The sequence below is a fragment of the Apodemus sylvaticus genome, chromosome 4 (assembly GCF_947179515.1).
Source record: "Apodemus sylvaticus chromosome 4, mApoSyl1.1, whole genome shotgun sequence".
NCBI lineage: Eukaryota > Metazoa > Chordata > Mammalia > Rodentia > Muridae > Apodemus > Apodemus sylvaticus.
The window spans coordinates 88,141,652-88,155,734 of NC_067475.1; the positions used below are offsets into that span (position 1 = coordinate 88,141,652).

General features: G+C 45.0%; 1 protein-coding gene across 1 annotated transcript in view; it reads left to right on the forward strand.

The window, feature by feature from the left end:
• Rxfp1 (relaxin family peptide receptor 1) overlaps positions 1–14,083 on the forward strand; it is a 170,699-nt gene that overhangs the window by 122,301 nt on the left and 34,315 nt on the right. The window contains exons 5-9 of the mRNA XM_052180957.1: positions 2,297–2,368; positions 8,557–8,628; positions 12,466–12,537; positions 12,625–12,696; positions 13,751–13,825. Of these exons, the coding sequence (XP_052036917.1) occupies positions 2,297–2,368; positions 8,557–8,628; positions 12,466–12,537; positions 12,625–12,696; positions 13,751–13,825 (363 nt within the window). The remainder of the gene's footprint in view (positions 1–2,296; positions 2,369–8,556; positions 8,629–12,465; positions 12,538–12,624; positions 12,697–13,750; positions 13,826–14,083) is intronic.

Below are 14,083 nucleotides of genomic sequence, written 5' to 3' on the forward strand. Positions count from 1 at the left end.
GAGGGAGGGAGAGAGGAAGGGAGGGAGGGAGAGAGGGAGGGATGGAAGGAGAGTTAAAAACTAAACCTAAGATCATATTCTACAAGAAGACAAGAGAAGAAACTGTGAAGTGGCTTCAGGACCTGCCCTGGATTTCAGATTGATGGAGGATTGGGACACTAGGTCCCAGTAAGTGTGAAGGATCAAGACACCAAGGTTAGATTTGTTATTTCAATTTAACTTTAACAAGTCACTTGGTAAATATTCAACAGGCACTTGTAGATATAGGTACAATGCTGAGGTTTAAATCTATAACATTTGGCTATTTTTGAAGGGAAAAAAAGGAAAGAAGAAAGGAAGGAAGGAAAAAGAGAGAAAGAAAGGGAGAGAGGGAGGAAGGAAAGAAGAAAGGAGGAAAAAAAGAGAGAAAGGAAGGAAGGAGAAAGAAAGAAAGAAAGAAAGAAAGAAAGAAAGAAAGAAAGAAAGAAAGAAAGAAAGAAAGAAAGAAAGAAAGAAGAGAGAGAGAGAGAGAGAGAGAAAGAGAGAAAGAGAAAGAAAGAGAGAAAGAAAAAAAGAGAAAGAAAGGAAGGAAAGAAAGAAAGAAAAAAGGAAAGAGAAAAGAAAAGAGTATTATCAGACTTGAGGTATTAACTCAATAATATTGTACTTGCTTAACATACACAGGACCCTGAATTCATATCAGGAGTGTACACACACACACACACACACACACACTGCAACTCTAGCACTTTATATACCGATAGACACAACTATACAGCATTGTCTTGTACTTTGACTAAACCACTTGAGTCCAGTTGTCCATATAGACTTCTTGCAGACCCCTGGCTCTACTTTACACCTTGTTCCAGTCGGTTTGTTCTGTTCGGGGGGAGGGGGGAGCTCTAGGCTTTAGTGTAAATGCATTACAAGACTAAATATCACACGTTTCACTAGTAAATTAGTTCTTCCAGATTTTGAGCTGCAACTATTGTGAAATGTCAGAAACAGCCTAAGTCATGTGTAAGTAAAGAATGAAAGAAGCTAATCATCCAATGAGTGTTTATCGAAGTCAAGGCTTTTTGAAAATGCTTCACATAAATGCTAAAGAGTGATGTGAGCAAACACAGATAGCTATAAATATTTATACCCCGTTCCAGCTCAATAAATGTTAACTTTGTTTTGAGAGTTGACTTTTAGATCCCCAAACATAACCAGTAAAAAGGAGAGCCCTGACTTGTGCCTCCTCCTTACAACATGCACACACTGTGTATGAGTGCTTCGTGAAGAACCAAGCAGGACATGGGAATTCAGGATATAAAGATGTCTGACATGAGGAGAGGATGTGGGGCTTTCCTGTTCAATGAAACTAATATCCACCCCTCTTCACTTGTATCATCTAGAAAGAATTTGTTTAGAAGACCTAGGCATGCGTTAGGATCCAACTTTACATCAGAGGTTTCCTGCAAGTTCCTAAAGGAACCTCCCTACCTCCATTCAAACCATTGCACTCAACAGTGCTTGGAGGCTCTCGGGATTTCACTTGTACCTCTTTTTAGGGATATTAACTGTGCTTCCTCACATAGTCTTTGGAGTCCTGACCTTCTCTCATGAAAAGGGAAAACGTATCCACTTCATATTTTCCTAGATATCCTCCAAAATTCCCAACACACTGAAACAATTACTTTGAAAAGAACATGTACATAAAAAAAACACACACAATAACAATAGACAACAAATTGCCTCCTTATCCCTAGGGAATAGGGATAAGTTTCTCTGAGAGAAACCTCTAATTTATAGACAAGAGATATCATCAGTCATCCACATAGAGGGCAGAGATACTTACTATTTTTCTTACAAAAACACATGGTGGGAGTTTAGCAGACGTTTGCTGAGAGAATGGATAAATGAAGGAAGAAAGGAACAGATAGATGAATGAATAAACACTTGAGAGCACACGGAACTTTCACCGAAGTCATTAAGCCAATTCAAGTATTTCACAATTTATCTTTCCACAATATAGACACTGGAAGACAGTAAGGCTGACTTTGGTTTGGAAGCTAAGTCGGAACGCTGGTAGGAGAGGGAGCATCAGTAAGCTAGGGGTAAGAAGAGGATGGTTTAGCTCAGCCTCCCAGACTGACTTGGAGAAAGTGTAACTAGCCAGGCTTTCTGAGTCATTCGTTTAAAATACATCCTTAAACCCAGACTACGGTGCATCCAGCTCAGACTCCAGCCCAAGATCGCCAGTGTTATAATTAGAAGTAAGACATCACCGTGAAAAGCCCCTCAGCAAGACTGACCTGTGTATGTGTTTCAGGTCCCTGCAAAGGAACTTCATAAGAACACTCCCTCCCGACAGCTTCCGGAAGTACCGTGACCTGCAAAAGCTGTAAGGAAAACTAACTCTGGGCTTTCCGGGAACCTTCAGTCTCGTGTGCCTTTTTCTTGCTACTTCTGTAACAGCATCATACTACATATTAAGTCTGATAATCCCACCTGGAGAAAGTATTTATCCCTTAGCTGAAGACTTGCATGTAAAACTTCTGAGTGCTCTTAAGAGACATTCTTTTAAAACCTCAGATAACTATCCCTAAACAAATGGGAGCTTGTGTGCTGCGGGTCCTCCGCCATGCTTCACAGAACGGACATATGTATTTCTGCCTCCTCCTGTCACGGCTCAGCTCAGTGTTGATCTCAGAGAAAGGTGTGACAAGCTTAAGGCAACCAAGATGGCTCAGTGTGTATCAGCCATAGCAGTCTGTCAAGGCCTAGGTAACTGTTACCTCAGTACCCTTCCATTATAAGGAAACTTTCATATGTTTCTGCTGTTACTAGGAAACTTTCTAATGACAAGTCGATCACATATTCTGTTCTGTTTTATGCCCTTAGAAACCCATAATGAGAGAAGTTAGTAGAACTGTTTTGTATGGTTACCCATAATAAGACCCAAACTAACCACCCAGCAGCACTTCCTGAACCTATGTATAAGAGGTATAAGTTGCCTCTGGGATGGACCCAGACATAAGAGAGACACCTGCACCAATATAAGAAATTATTTGGAACAACACTTCATGTGCATTTTGAGTAGTGGTGGAGTAAAGTTTAAGCTCCCAGGACCTCCCTGGGAACTGACATCCAACTTGACAGAGACATATACAAAAGTAACTGACACCCTGGTTGGCAACTTAAGATGTGAATGTTAGACAAGGCAAGTTCCTGCCACAGTCAAATACTCCAACCAATGAGAGCAGGATAAGTGTACAACAAAGACATTTTCCTAAGGAAATCCCCCTCTCCCTAAATCCTGATTGGTGGAATAACTTGGCACAAATGTTTATAGATCTCAGGCTTAAAAAGCCATTTAGGACCTTAACTCAAGGTCACAGTTCAGTTCCTGAATCTGGACCATGGCTCTGGACCATCAATCCTGGGGCAAATGCTCAATAAACTATCCCTGTCTGAGATCAATGTTCATGTGGTTTGTGAGGTGATTTCTGGACAACAGGTCAGGGTTCTCTAGAGTAACAGAACATGTGTGTGTGTGTGTGTGTGTGTGTGTGTGTGTGTGTGTATTCATACAGAAATAAAAGGTACAAAAAGGAGGGAGAGGAGGAGAAGGAGAGATAGGGACTGTAGAGATGATTAAGTTAAAAATGAATATTGCTTTTTCAGAAGACCAGAAATCAGATCTCAGCCTAAGGTGACCACTCACAACTGTCTGTAATTCTACCTCCAAGTGATCTAACACCTCTGGCCTGTGTAAGACCCACTTATATGCACCTATGAACACAAACCCCCATGCATAACAAAAAATAAAATCAATCTTTTAAAAGAAGTTTTAAAGATGTGGCGCTCTTCAGCAAGATCCACTATCACTATTACGTAGTGGGCGTGGGATGTAGCTCTGGGGAAGAACACTTGTTCAGTGTGTGCAAGACACTGGCTTTAAACAGCAACTATCACAGAGTGAAGAAGCTGGATTTGCTGCTGGTGTGTGATCCACATTGTGACAAGACCATCTATCAAGCAAATGGCTGAAGTGGGAGTGGCCTCTGAAAACTTTTATCCATGAATTGTTGGAACTCTTTCCAGGAAAAGTTTTACCGAAGAAAAAGTGGACTCCTCAGAACCAGTAGGAGCTCTTCCAGGAAAAGACCTTAGTCCGGGAGAGGTCACCAGTCAACCCAGGACAGCAGCAGCCAACACTCAGATCTCCTCCTGTTGCTCATAACGAAAGAGCCACTATTTCCAGGAAGGAACCAGAGCGTGAGCGACACCATGAGACAGGTTGGCATCAGCGCCGTCCAGAAAGGCATCTGGCTAGAAGAAAATGATTTTACATGGATTTATATCACCTCACTTGATCAGGACTGAAGGATAGAGGGCTCCAAACCCCTCACCTCCTCCAAACACCCAGATGATACTTCCATCTTCAGGATTGAAGACAGCTTGGCCGCGCTCCCAACTCCATACCTCCTCTTGCCAAGAAAGAATCTTAGCCACTGCACTGTTCCTTGGGCTACCCCTTACCCTGAGTGAAGCAGTTTTACAAGGTAGCAGTTGGTTCCATTTTGAGTACAGCAAGCAGAGGCCTCAGGGTTGTGGTTTGAATATGAATTGCTTAGGCTTAAGCGCTTAAGCACCCGGTGTCCAGCTGGTGGCGCTGTTGTGGAAGGTTATAGAGCTTTAGAGGGTGGAGCCTTACTGGAGGAAATGGATGACTGGGATTCTGTAGCCCATTTCCTGTTCTGCCTCCGCTCTCCTTACTGAAGGTACAGCTGACAAACTGCCTCCTGCTCCACCTACCCTACCTTCCCTGACTTGAGAGGCTGCATCCCCTCAAACTGCAAGCCAGGATAAACCCATCCTCTTCTAGGTTGTTCTTTGTCAGTGTTTTGTCACATCACTGGAAATGAAGCTAACTGATCCTATCATGTCTGTGCATGTGCATACACGCCGCTGCCTGTCCATCACAAACCGTGAGACACTGACTGTCTCACGTACTTCTGCAACGTACTTCTGCAAAGTGAAAATCAACCTGTCAACTTCTCTAAGTTGTTCGGGAATTTGCGGGTGCACGGTGTATTCAGACCACAGCATGAAGTCTAGACCCATGAGCTTTCTGAACCAGCAGACCAACAGAGAGTGAGACATCTTCACCTAAACCTGCCATCCGACCATCCTGTGCTATGCCAAGCAACCCACACACAGAGAACTCCCAGCCATCCCGAGGACTTCAGCTCAGCACAGTCACCAACAGGTGACAAGATTCGCTCAGATTGCTGCCCGCCCAATTCATCCATCCAAATCTGGTGTTTTGCCTCCTCGGTCCCAGTTCCGCACTGTGGCTGCTACTGCCTTCAACAAATCTCCACCTGTATTTGCTAATGTTTCATCTAAGCGTCTCCATCAGCTGTCTCTGCCTTCAGTAAAGCCCTCAGATTACAGCCTCGATAACCTTTTTACAATCCTGTGTGTGTGTGTGTGTTTGTGTGTGTGTGTGTGTGTGTGTTTTGTGAGTTGGGGGTTTACCAAAGAGTTAATATTGGTAATAGAAGAACCTGTGATTTCCGTAGCTATGTTGTAAAGCAGTGGTTCTCAACCTTCTTGGCGCCGCAAACCTTTACCACAGTTCCTCATGTCGTGACTTCCAAAAATAGTTATTTCACTGCTACTTCATAACTGTAATTTTGCTACCGTTATGAATCGTAATATCAATACCTGATATGTGACCCACAGGTTGAGAACTATTGCTGTAAAGAGCTATCAGAACTATTTTATAAACTACAGCCAACAAAAACAATAAGTTTTACAAATTTGTTGCTATCCAGTAAGTTCTGACTGGGTGAAAAGACACAAATATGTCCGTCCGTGTTTCTGACATCTTGTGCTCAGGACAGACATAATTCTACCATTTTGTCTTCTGATAGCAAAATAAAAAGAAAGGCACAACCCTCAAAAGGCCCAGACTCTGCCTCGTGTTGTCTGAGATTTTTGTCTTTGCGATATTTTAAACTGTGTAATAAACTTGGAGTTGTTTTTGTTTGTTTGTTTGTTTGTTTGTTTGTTTGTTTTTTAAATAATAGATGGAAGCAGAGGGAACCCAAATGAAAAATTAGCTACTTCATACAAATAAACTATTCTAAAGCGCCAGATAGCTTTTAAAAAGACGTGTTTCATGTTTGAAAATAGAACTCCAATGACAATCCATTTTTCAGAATTTCTCAGCTAAAAAAGGCATTTCAGGGAAACTCCCAGAATCTCGGTGTCCAAAGGCGCTTCCTGATATCTAGCTCCCCCTTGTGGCCACATATTTAAATGGCATCGGTAACAGTTCTGTAGCATTCCTACAAAAAAAAAAAAAAACAACAACAACAATTTGGTTGGTTGTTTGGTTGTTTATGAGTGCCTTACCTGCATGTCTGTCTGTGCACCACGCGCATGCCTGGTGCCTGTGCAGGCCAGAAGAAGGCTTTGGCTTCATTGGAACTAGAATTACAGATGGTTGTGAGCCACGTTGTAGATGCTGGAAATGGACCCCGGATTTTCTGGAAGAGCAGCTAGTGCCCTCAGCTGCTGAGCCATCTCTTCATCCCCTGCTTGTGTTTTGAGACAAATCTCACTCTGACGATCCAGCTGGCCTAGAACTAAGAGAAGTCCTCCTGCTTCAGTGTCCCAAGTATTCGGCATAAGGCATAAGCCTCCACTCCTGACTCTTGAATTTTTGTGAATCACTCCAAACCACATTCCAAAGCGCCTAATGACAAAACATCCCGTCCGCTTTCTGGAGGCGCACCTTGGCTCCACACACGGACAGTGCGAACTGCCGCTTACTAGATGCTCACTACCGATGAAACGAAACACTCCATCTTCAAGTCTCCCTGTGTGTCAGTAAATAAGATGTGGTACCTACCACATGACCGGGCCACGGCATGTCACATGAAAGAATCAATTCCATGGCTGCATTTTTCAAGTAGAATCAGGGGGATATTTTTGAATCAAAATCAAGCTAACTGAAGTCCACTCATATTGATTACACTCTTTTTACTACTAATACGTCATATATAAATTTAAGACACTTTCCAGAACAATAGTAATGTGGATTCCAGGCCCTCCATCTTTGCTTCATTGTGCCTCCCAACCACACGGGGGCAACACTGCACACCGGAAGAGCTTCGCCCTGGATCCTGTTCCTTCTAATATTCAGTCAAGAATAGAGCCCAGACGTCCAGTGGCTCGAGGTCACTCTGTAAGCCTGTGTTTTTGTCTTGCCATTCCGATCTAGTTCGCTGGCCATTTAAACCCCTTACAGGTTGTCTCAAGAGCTTTTGCAAACAAGGTTTAGGGCATCAGATTACTCAAACTAAATTTGATATATTAAGATTTGGGGTTGCTTTGTGATAAGATTTGTGGTATCATATGTCACAAACATTTTTTTGTCTGTTTCTATGTAATCACTTATAAATCTGAATAACTATAACAGGAAAATGTAAAAGCCTGGCTTTCAGGCCCACATTATCAGTGAGTGCTTTTCTCTGCATTAGTTCTTGTCTAGAAAATTCTAGGTGGATACTTTAGCTCCTATTGGTGTAGCTTTACAGCTTCAATTTTTTGTAGTAGTTTTACTAATTGAGAATTTCATGCAATGTATTTTTATGATATTCATCCCACAGATTCACCCCCACCTCCATATCTCTCCCAGCTATGTGACTTCTTTCTCTCTCTCTGTGTGTGTGTGTGTGTGTGTGTGTGTGTTTTAATGATGCACTGAGTCTAATTTGTGGATTCCAGGCACCATATACTTGCCCATGTACTTAGGGTCGGGGAGGGGCATTTGCTGGAGCAGAGTTAACCTACCAGGGTGCATACTCTTAAAGAAAACTGGATCTCCCTCCCACTAGAAGCCATCACCTGCCAGAACCTCATCAGCTAAGGGCAGGGGTGCGGGACCCCCTCACTTCCCCTCCCCCACGCTGAAACATTGACTGGCTTGCTCTTCCGCAAAGCAGCAGCCTCCCTGAGCTCACGAGCAGTGGTCCTGTCAAGTACTGAACACACTGCTCCAGACCTCTGGCTCTCACAGCCTCTACACCCCCTCCTCCACAGTGGTCCCTGAGGCTTAGGCTGGGCTGTGATGAAGATGTCCAGTCAGCCCAGTGCTCCACTGCACATGCTCTCTGCGCTTTGGTGGTTCTGAGTATCCACTGCACAAAGAAACTTCCCTGGTGAGGTCTGACAGCTGCACTGACCTGAGTAAAGATACACAGGCTTGGAGGGCAGTCTGATACTATTTCCATTTATAGCTTCAACTTGCAAATAAACACTGACCCAAGCACACAAGAATTTAACAGCAAAATACCAGTTTTGGCCAGTTATTCCACTGTATCTCCCTTTCCTCTCAGGTCAGTTTCTAATTTCAGTAAAATACACTCAAGGAGATTTACCAGCTATGCCAGGGACAAGGCTGTTGGCACCAGCATGTGCCACCATCACTTCCGATTGTATGTGACAGCGACTTTTTATCTTGTGAAGCTGACACTATTTTATTGTTTTCTTTTTGACTACTCTTGGTCACAGGTGCCTGCAAAACAATAAGATTCACTCCGTAAGCGTCTCTGCCTTCAGAGGACTGCACAGCCTCAGTAAACTGTAAGTGGGGAAGCGGGGAGGGGGCGCTAAGTGGCTCTCTGGATGAACAGCATTCAGTCAGGCTAATCGGTTCCAGTCCAAACCAGGTCTCCTGCTCAAGAGAGTGGCAGGGTACCTTTGGGTAGTGCTGAAGGGACCATGTGGTAGGGGGTCTGGGAGCACGGGATTGAGAGCACACTGTGTTCAGGATGAGCCTCGATGTCGCTGGGTGGCCTTGGGCACCGGCTCCCTCTACTTTCCTCTAACAGTGCCAACTCCAGGCTGTTGTGAGAATAGATAGGCCAAAGGGCCTTTGGAGTTACTTACTTTTCCCCACACTCCCTCTGGTACTTTGACCTCCGTCCCCACCCCCCATTCCTCCTACCCTCCCATCTCCACCCCTTCACTCCCCGTGTTCTAGTTTCTCCATTATTCCTTTATAGCACTATCTTCTACACTCCTTCCTCTGCACCATTTGAATCTCCCTCCAACAGCACATAAGTTCTAGTTGCCCTTGCCCCGCCCCCGCCACGCCACGCCACGCCCCCATCCCCACCCCTGCCCCCTGCCACAGCCCCACCCTCACCCACACTCATCCTTTCCTGGCTTGGGTGGCTTCTTTTGATACTGACTATCCAAATGTGTCTGAAGTTGTGTGTCGTGGCGGAAAAGGAAAACCGTTTCCCCCCTTTTAAATTCTACGTGTAGGGATGTTTTGCTTGTATGTGAGTCTATGCGCCGTGTACATTGAGTGCCTGGGAGTGCTAGGAAAGAGTATCAAATGTACTCTGTACTCTCAAGGCAAGGTTGAACTCCGCATCCACATGAACTACCGTGTGCACGCAGAGAATCAAAACCAGGACCTCTGGAAGAGCAGCAAATGCGCTTAACCACTGAGCCATCTCTCCAGCCCAGGGAACTTTCGAAGTTCCGTGGCCTTCATCCTCATCCTCACCAAGCAGCCTTTGACAAACAGGCACATCTGAAGCTTGGATGAACAAATGATTCCCTGCGTCTTCATTCTTTCCGCTTGCCTTAGATTTTCTTCATTTCAGTTTTATTTCATTCTTGCCTGGGAGGGGTGGGGCTGTGCACTGGCGGGACACGGCAAGCGTGGAGGTCTAATTTGTCACCTCAGTGTTCTCGTTCTAATACGTGGGCCCTGGGCATTCAACTCGGGTCACCAGGGTTTGGAGCAAGCACATTGCTCTGCTGAGCCGCCTCGCCAATCCTATTTATTTGGTTTCTCATCCTACCTGTCTTGTCCCATCTCACTACCCCAGTCTTGATCGTTACCCAACAAATCCGTTTCTACCATCTTTATAGTCTATAGTTTCAAGGTGTGAGATCCAGTCAAGAACACCTGGCAGCAGGAAGAACTGGAAGCTGGTCACAGGAGACTGGACGCAGAGACTTCGGCACCTCCGCCCCTCCCCCTGCCTTTTGTTCTGAGCCCGCTGCCCTTGTCTTAACAGCAAGGAGCTCCCTTCTCACCTGGCTCCACGGTCCTCTCCTTGGGTGTGTTTGAAACTTTGAAACATTCGCTTGGCTTCATGTTTTAGATACAGGAGACGTTCTTGAAAGTCAGAACAGAGATGGAAAAGATGTTTTAAAAGTTCCATCTCTTCTCATTTGTCCCTAGACACTGCACTATTGTCTGACTGTTAATGATTTCATGTCAGCTCTAGTTTTTTAAATATCACTAAGTATCTGCCTTTATTCATGCATACAAGTACGCATTCGTCCTTTACTGGGTAAAGTCTTCAGGTAGACAGCTCTGGAACACAGCACAGTGGGTCAGACACCCTGTCTTTAAAGAGCTGCTTGATACTTCAGAAATCTGGGGCTCCCTGAGCTGTTCTGGAGGGCATCAAGCCTCTCACTCTCTGAAGAGAAAGCAATACCGCCAAAGTCGAAACCTGTGTTGCTCACACCAACTCTGCCTTCATCAATAGTGCCAGTGACAGTTTGCTCACTGTGACAAACACCTGACACAAACAACTTAAAGGAGATTCAACGTGATGAGTAGCTTCAGAAGTCCATCACTACAGACCACATGGTGCTACCTACATTCCTGGGAAGTCCCCACTGGCCTCACTCTAAAACCTGACACAGACAGCTGGTCAGTGTTGGCACATGCCTTTAATCCCGGAGGCAGAGGCAGGTGGATTTCCAGTTCGAGGCCAGCCTAGTCTACAGAGTTCTAGGACAGCCAGGGTTTTACAGAAAAACCCTATCTTGAAAAACAAACAAACAACAACAACAACAACAAAAAAAAAAAAAAAAAAAAAAAAGGACCCGACACAGAATGTATTTTACTGATCTCCTGTATGCTTCTCAAACCAATCAAGTTGGTGGTCAGGGTCAAGGTGACAGGTACTCTGTGAGAAGTGATCGTTTCTTGTCTAGAGCAATGCAGGATGGCTCTAAGATGTGAGGAGGGTGGGGCAGTACAGATGTGTGTGAGGTGCAAGGGTGGGCCGATCGCCTTGTACTGGAAGGGATGGGCACTCGTGAGCATAGGGCATTCCTGGGAGAGCCCCACGACGTTCACAGGTGTGCTAACGCTATTTCTTAATCCTCCTGGTCTGCCTGGCACCCAAGCCTGCAGAGAAAGCAGTGGCTTAGCATCTAAGACAAAGGAGTCAAAGTTAAACCTGACAAAAGGGCACATTCCTGGTAGGAGAACTTTGCAGGTTGTCAGCTATAAGATGTGAGAAAATCAAAAAAAAGGGGGGGGGGACTTTTTGAAAGTGGGGAGCCGGGGATGATAGACTACTTGCCTAACATACACTAAGCCCTGGCTCGATCCCCACCACCACTTAAAACCAGGCAGAGTTGTGCACTCTTATATTCAAGCACTTGGGAGGCAGAGGTGGGTGGGTCAAGAGTTCAAAGCAAGCCTCAGAAGTCAGAATCATTATTAGCAAACCATGCACAGCCCCCTCCGACTCCCAGGTTCTTTCCAGGGTCCTCCCTGTCACAATGAGGTGGATCCCTTAATGCCTCCCTTCCTTGGGGTTCCTGCTTCTGCTCACTCTTTCTCCCCTGCCAGTTCTTTGCTTTGCCTTTATCCGGGATGCTTCTGTGCCTCCTTTTTCTCCCCTCCATCCCGCTGAACTCCTCAGTTTCCAATCTTTACGGATCAGGTGCCTTCTGCAAATGAGTAACCACATGCTGTACCCGTCCCTCCGGGTTTTACACGTGGCCCAGTTACCTTTTCACACCCTGTCTGCCTCTCCGGATTCAATGTTCTTCAACAAACAGGCTGATGTACTTGCTAAAAGTATCCCATGTGTTAATCCTCTGTCGATGTACCAAAATCCTTGAGATGATTAACTTATAAAGAGGACCGACCTTGTCTCTCCCTTGATGTCTGTCTGTGATTGGCTGACTCCATGACTCTGAGCCTGGGATGAGGCGGTCCCAGGGGGTGGGAACTCATAGCCGAGCATTCACCCACCTCATGGCTGTGAAGTAAGGAAGAGAAAGACATCATGTAAGAACACCACAGAAAAGCACATCCCAAATGACCTGAGGAGACACATGGGGTCCTACTTCCTAAAGGTCCTCAGCCCCTCCCAACAGTGCACGGGGGTGGGGGTGGGGGGTGGACAAAGCCTTTGAGTGACTGATCGCAGGCTGATACCTGTCCAAAAGACAGTAGAGTAGGCCACTAAGACGTAGACCAATTCATTAGCTAACTGTGGGAAGTTTAAAATTAGAAATGGCATAATAAATGGTAAGGGCCTTAGAAACTCAAAGGCAGGACGTGGCGTGTGTGTTGAGTGTGGTATAGGGAGGCGATCGTAAAACATCAAAAACAATAAACTCACTGCTGTTCTGTCTCCTTTCCAGGTACCTCAGTCACAACAGAATAACCTTCCTAAAGCCAGGAGTTTTTGAAGATCTCCACAGACTGGAATGGCTGTATGTTTCATTCATGTGATGTTTCCTTATACTGGTTTTTAAGGTTCTGAAAACAAGCATATAACTCTGTTGTCTTGTTGCCAACAGGATAATTGAAGACAATCACCTCAGTCGAATTTCCCCACTCACATTTTACGGACTAAATTCTCTTATTCTCTTGTAAGTACTCAGTTAAAACAAACAGGGATGTGAGATGGCTCAGTGAGAGAAGGTGATTGCCACCAAGTCTGACAACCTGAGTTCAATCCCCAGGACCTCTGAGGTAGAAAGGTCCACTCCTGCCCGCTGTCAGCTCTACATACGAACTGTAGTACACTGTGTTACTTAGGGTTTCCATGGCTGTGAAGAGACACCATGACCACAGTAACTTTTAGAAAAGATACCACTTCCCTGGGGCTGGCAATGGCAGAGAACATGATGGTATGCAGGCAGACAGGTGCTGGAGAAGGGGCTATGAGTTCTACATCTTGATCCGCAGGCAGCAGAGGGAGAACTGACTTGAGCTTTTGAGACACCAAACCCAACCCCATAGTGACACACTTTCTCCATCAAGGCCACACCCCTCCTAATAGAGCCACTCCCTATGGGCCAACGATTCAAACAGGCATCTATGGGGGTTGTTCATTTTCAATCCACCACAGATACACACATACCCATCAATAAATATGTAAATCAGTATAATAAAAATTTTAAAGTATTCCAGCTGAAGAAACAGACGGAAATGAAACATCAAAAGTTTAAGCACAGTAGCATTAATTTATAATTATTAAAACCTAAAAGAAGCTTTCTTGACTAAACCACCTTGACCATCTTCTCTAAGGCAACGTACAGTTCTGACTGTTTTTGTAACAGTGCTCTGCCAGCTCACCAGACCCGAGCACAGGAGGCCATTGTACTGTCCTGAAGTGTGTGTAAGCACCAGCTCCCCTATGCAGCACCATCAGCACAGGAACGCCTCCAATAAAGCTCACCTCATTTACCCAGCCTGCTGCCGATTTGCTCAGAGACTAATATTACTGTTCCCTGAGGGAGAACCAATGTATGCAGAGATGTTCTTACTACCAAAGCACTTCAGTACTGCAGGGCGTGCAGACAAAAAGTTGTAGTATGGGGTTCTTGAGGTTTCTGAACAGTAATGATAACACCGTGTTTACCTGGAGACAGAAGAGAACCAGAAAATGTGATTTTTTTCATTGTTTCTTTCCTTTTTTAGGGTGCTGATGAATAATGCCCTCACCCGTTTGCCTGACAAACCCCTCTGTCAGCACATGCCCCGGCTGCACTGGCTGTAAGTCAGTCTCCCTTTCCATGTCTGTCTATCCACCTATCCATCCATCTATTCACCTATCCACCTACCCATCCATCTATCCACCTATACACCTATCAATCCATCTATACACCTATTCACCTATCCATCCATCTATCCACATATCCACCTATCCATCCTTCTATACACATATCCACCTATCCATCCATCTATACACATATCCACCTATCCATCCATCTATACACCTATCTATCTATCTTCCTACCTACCTATCCACGT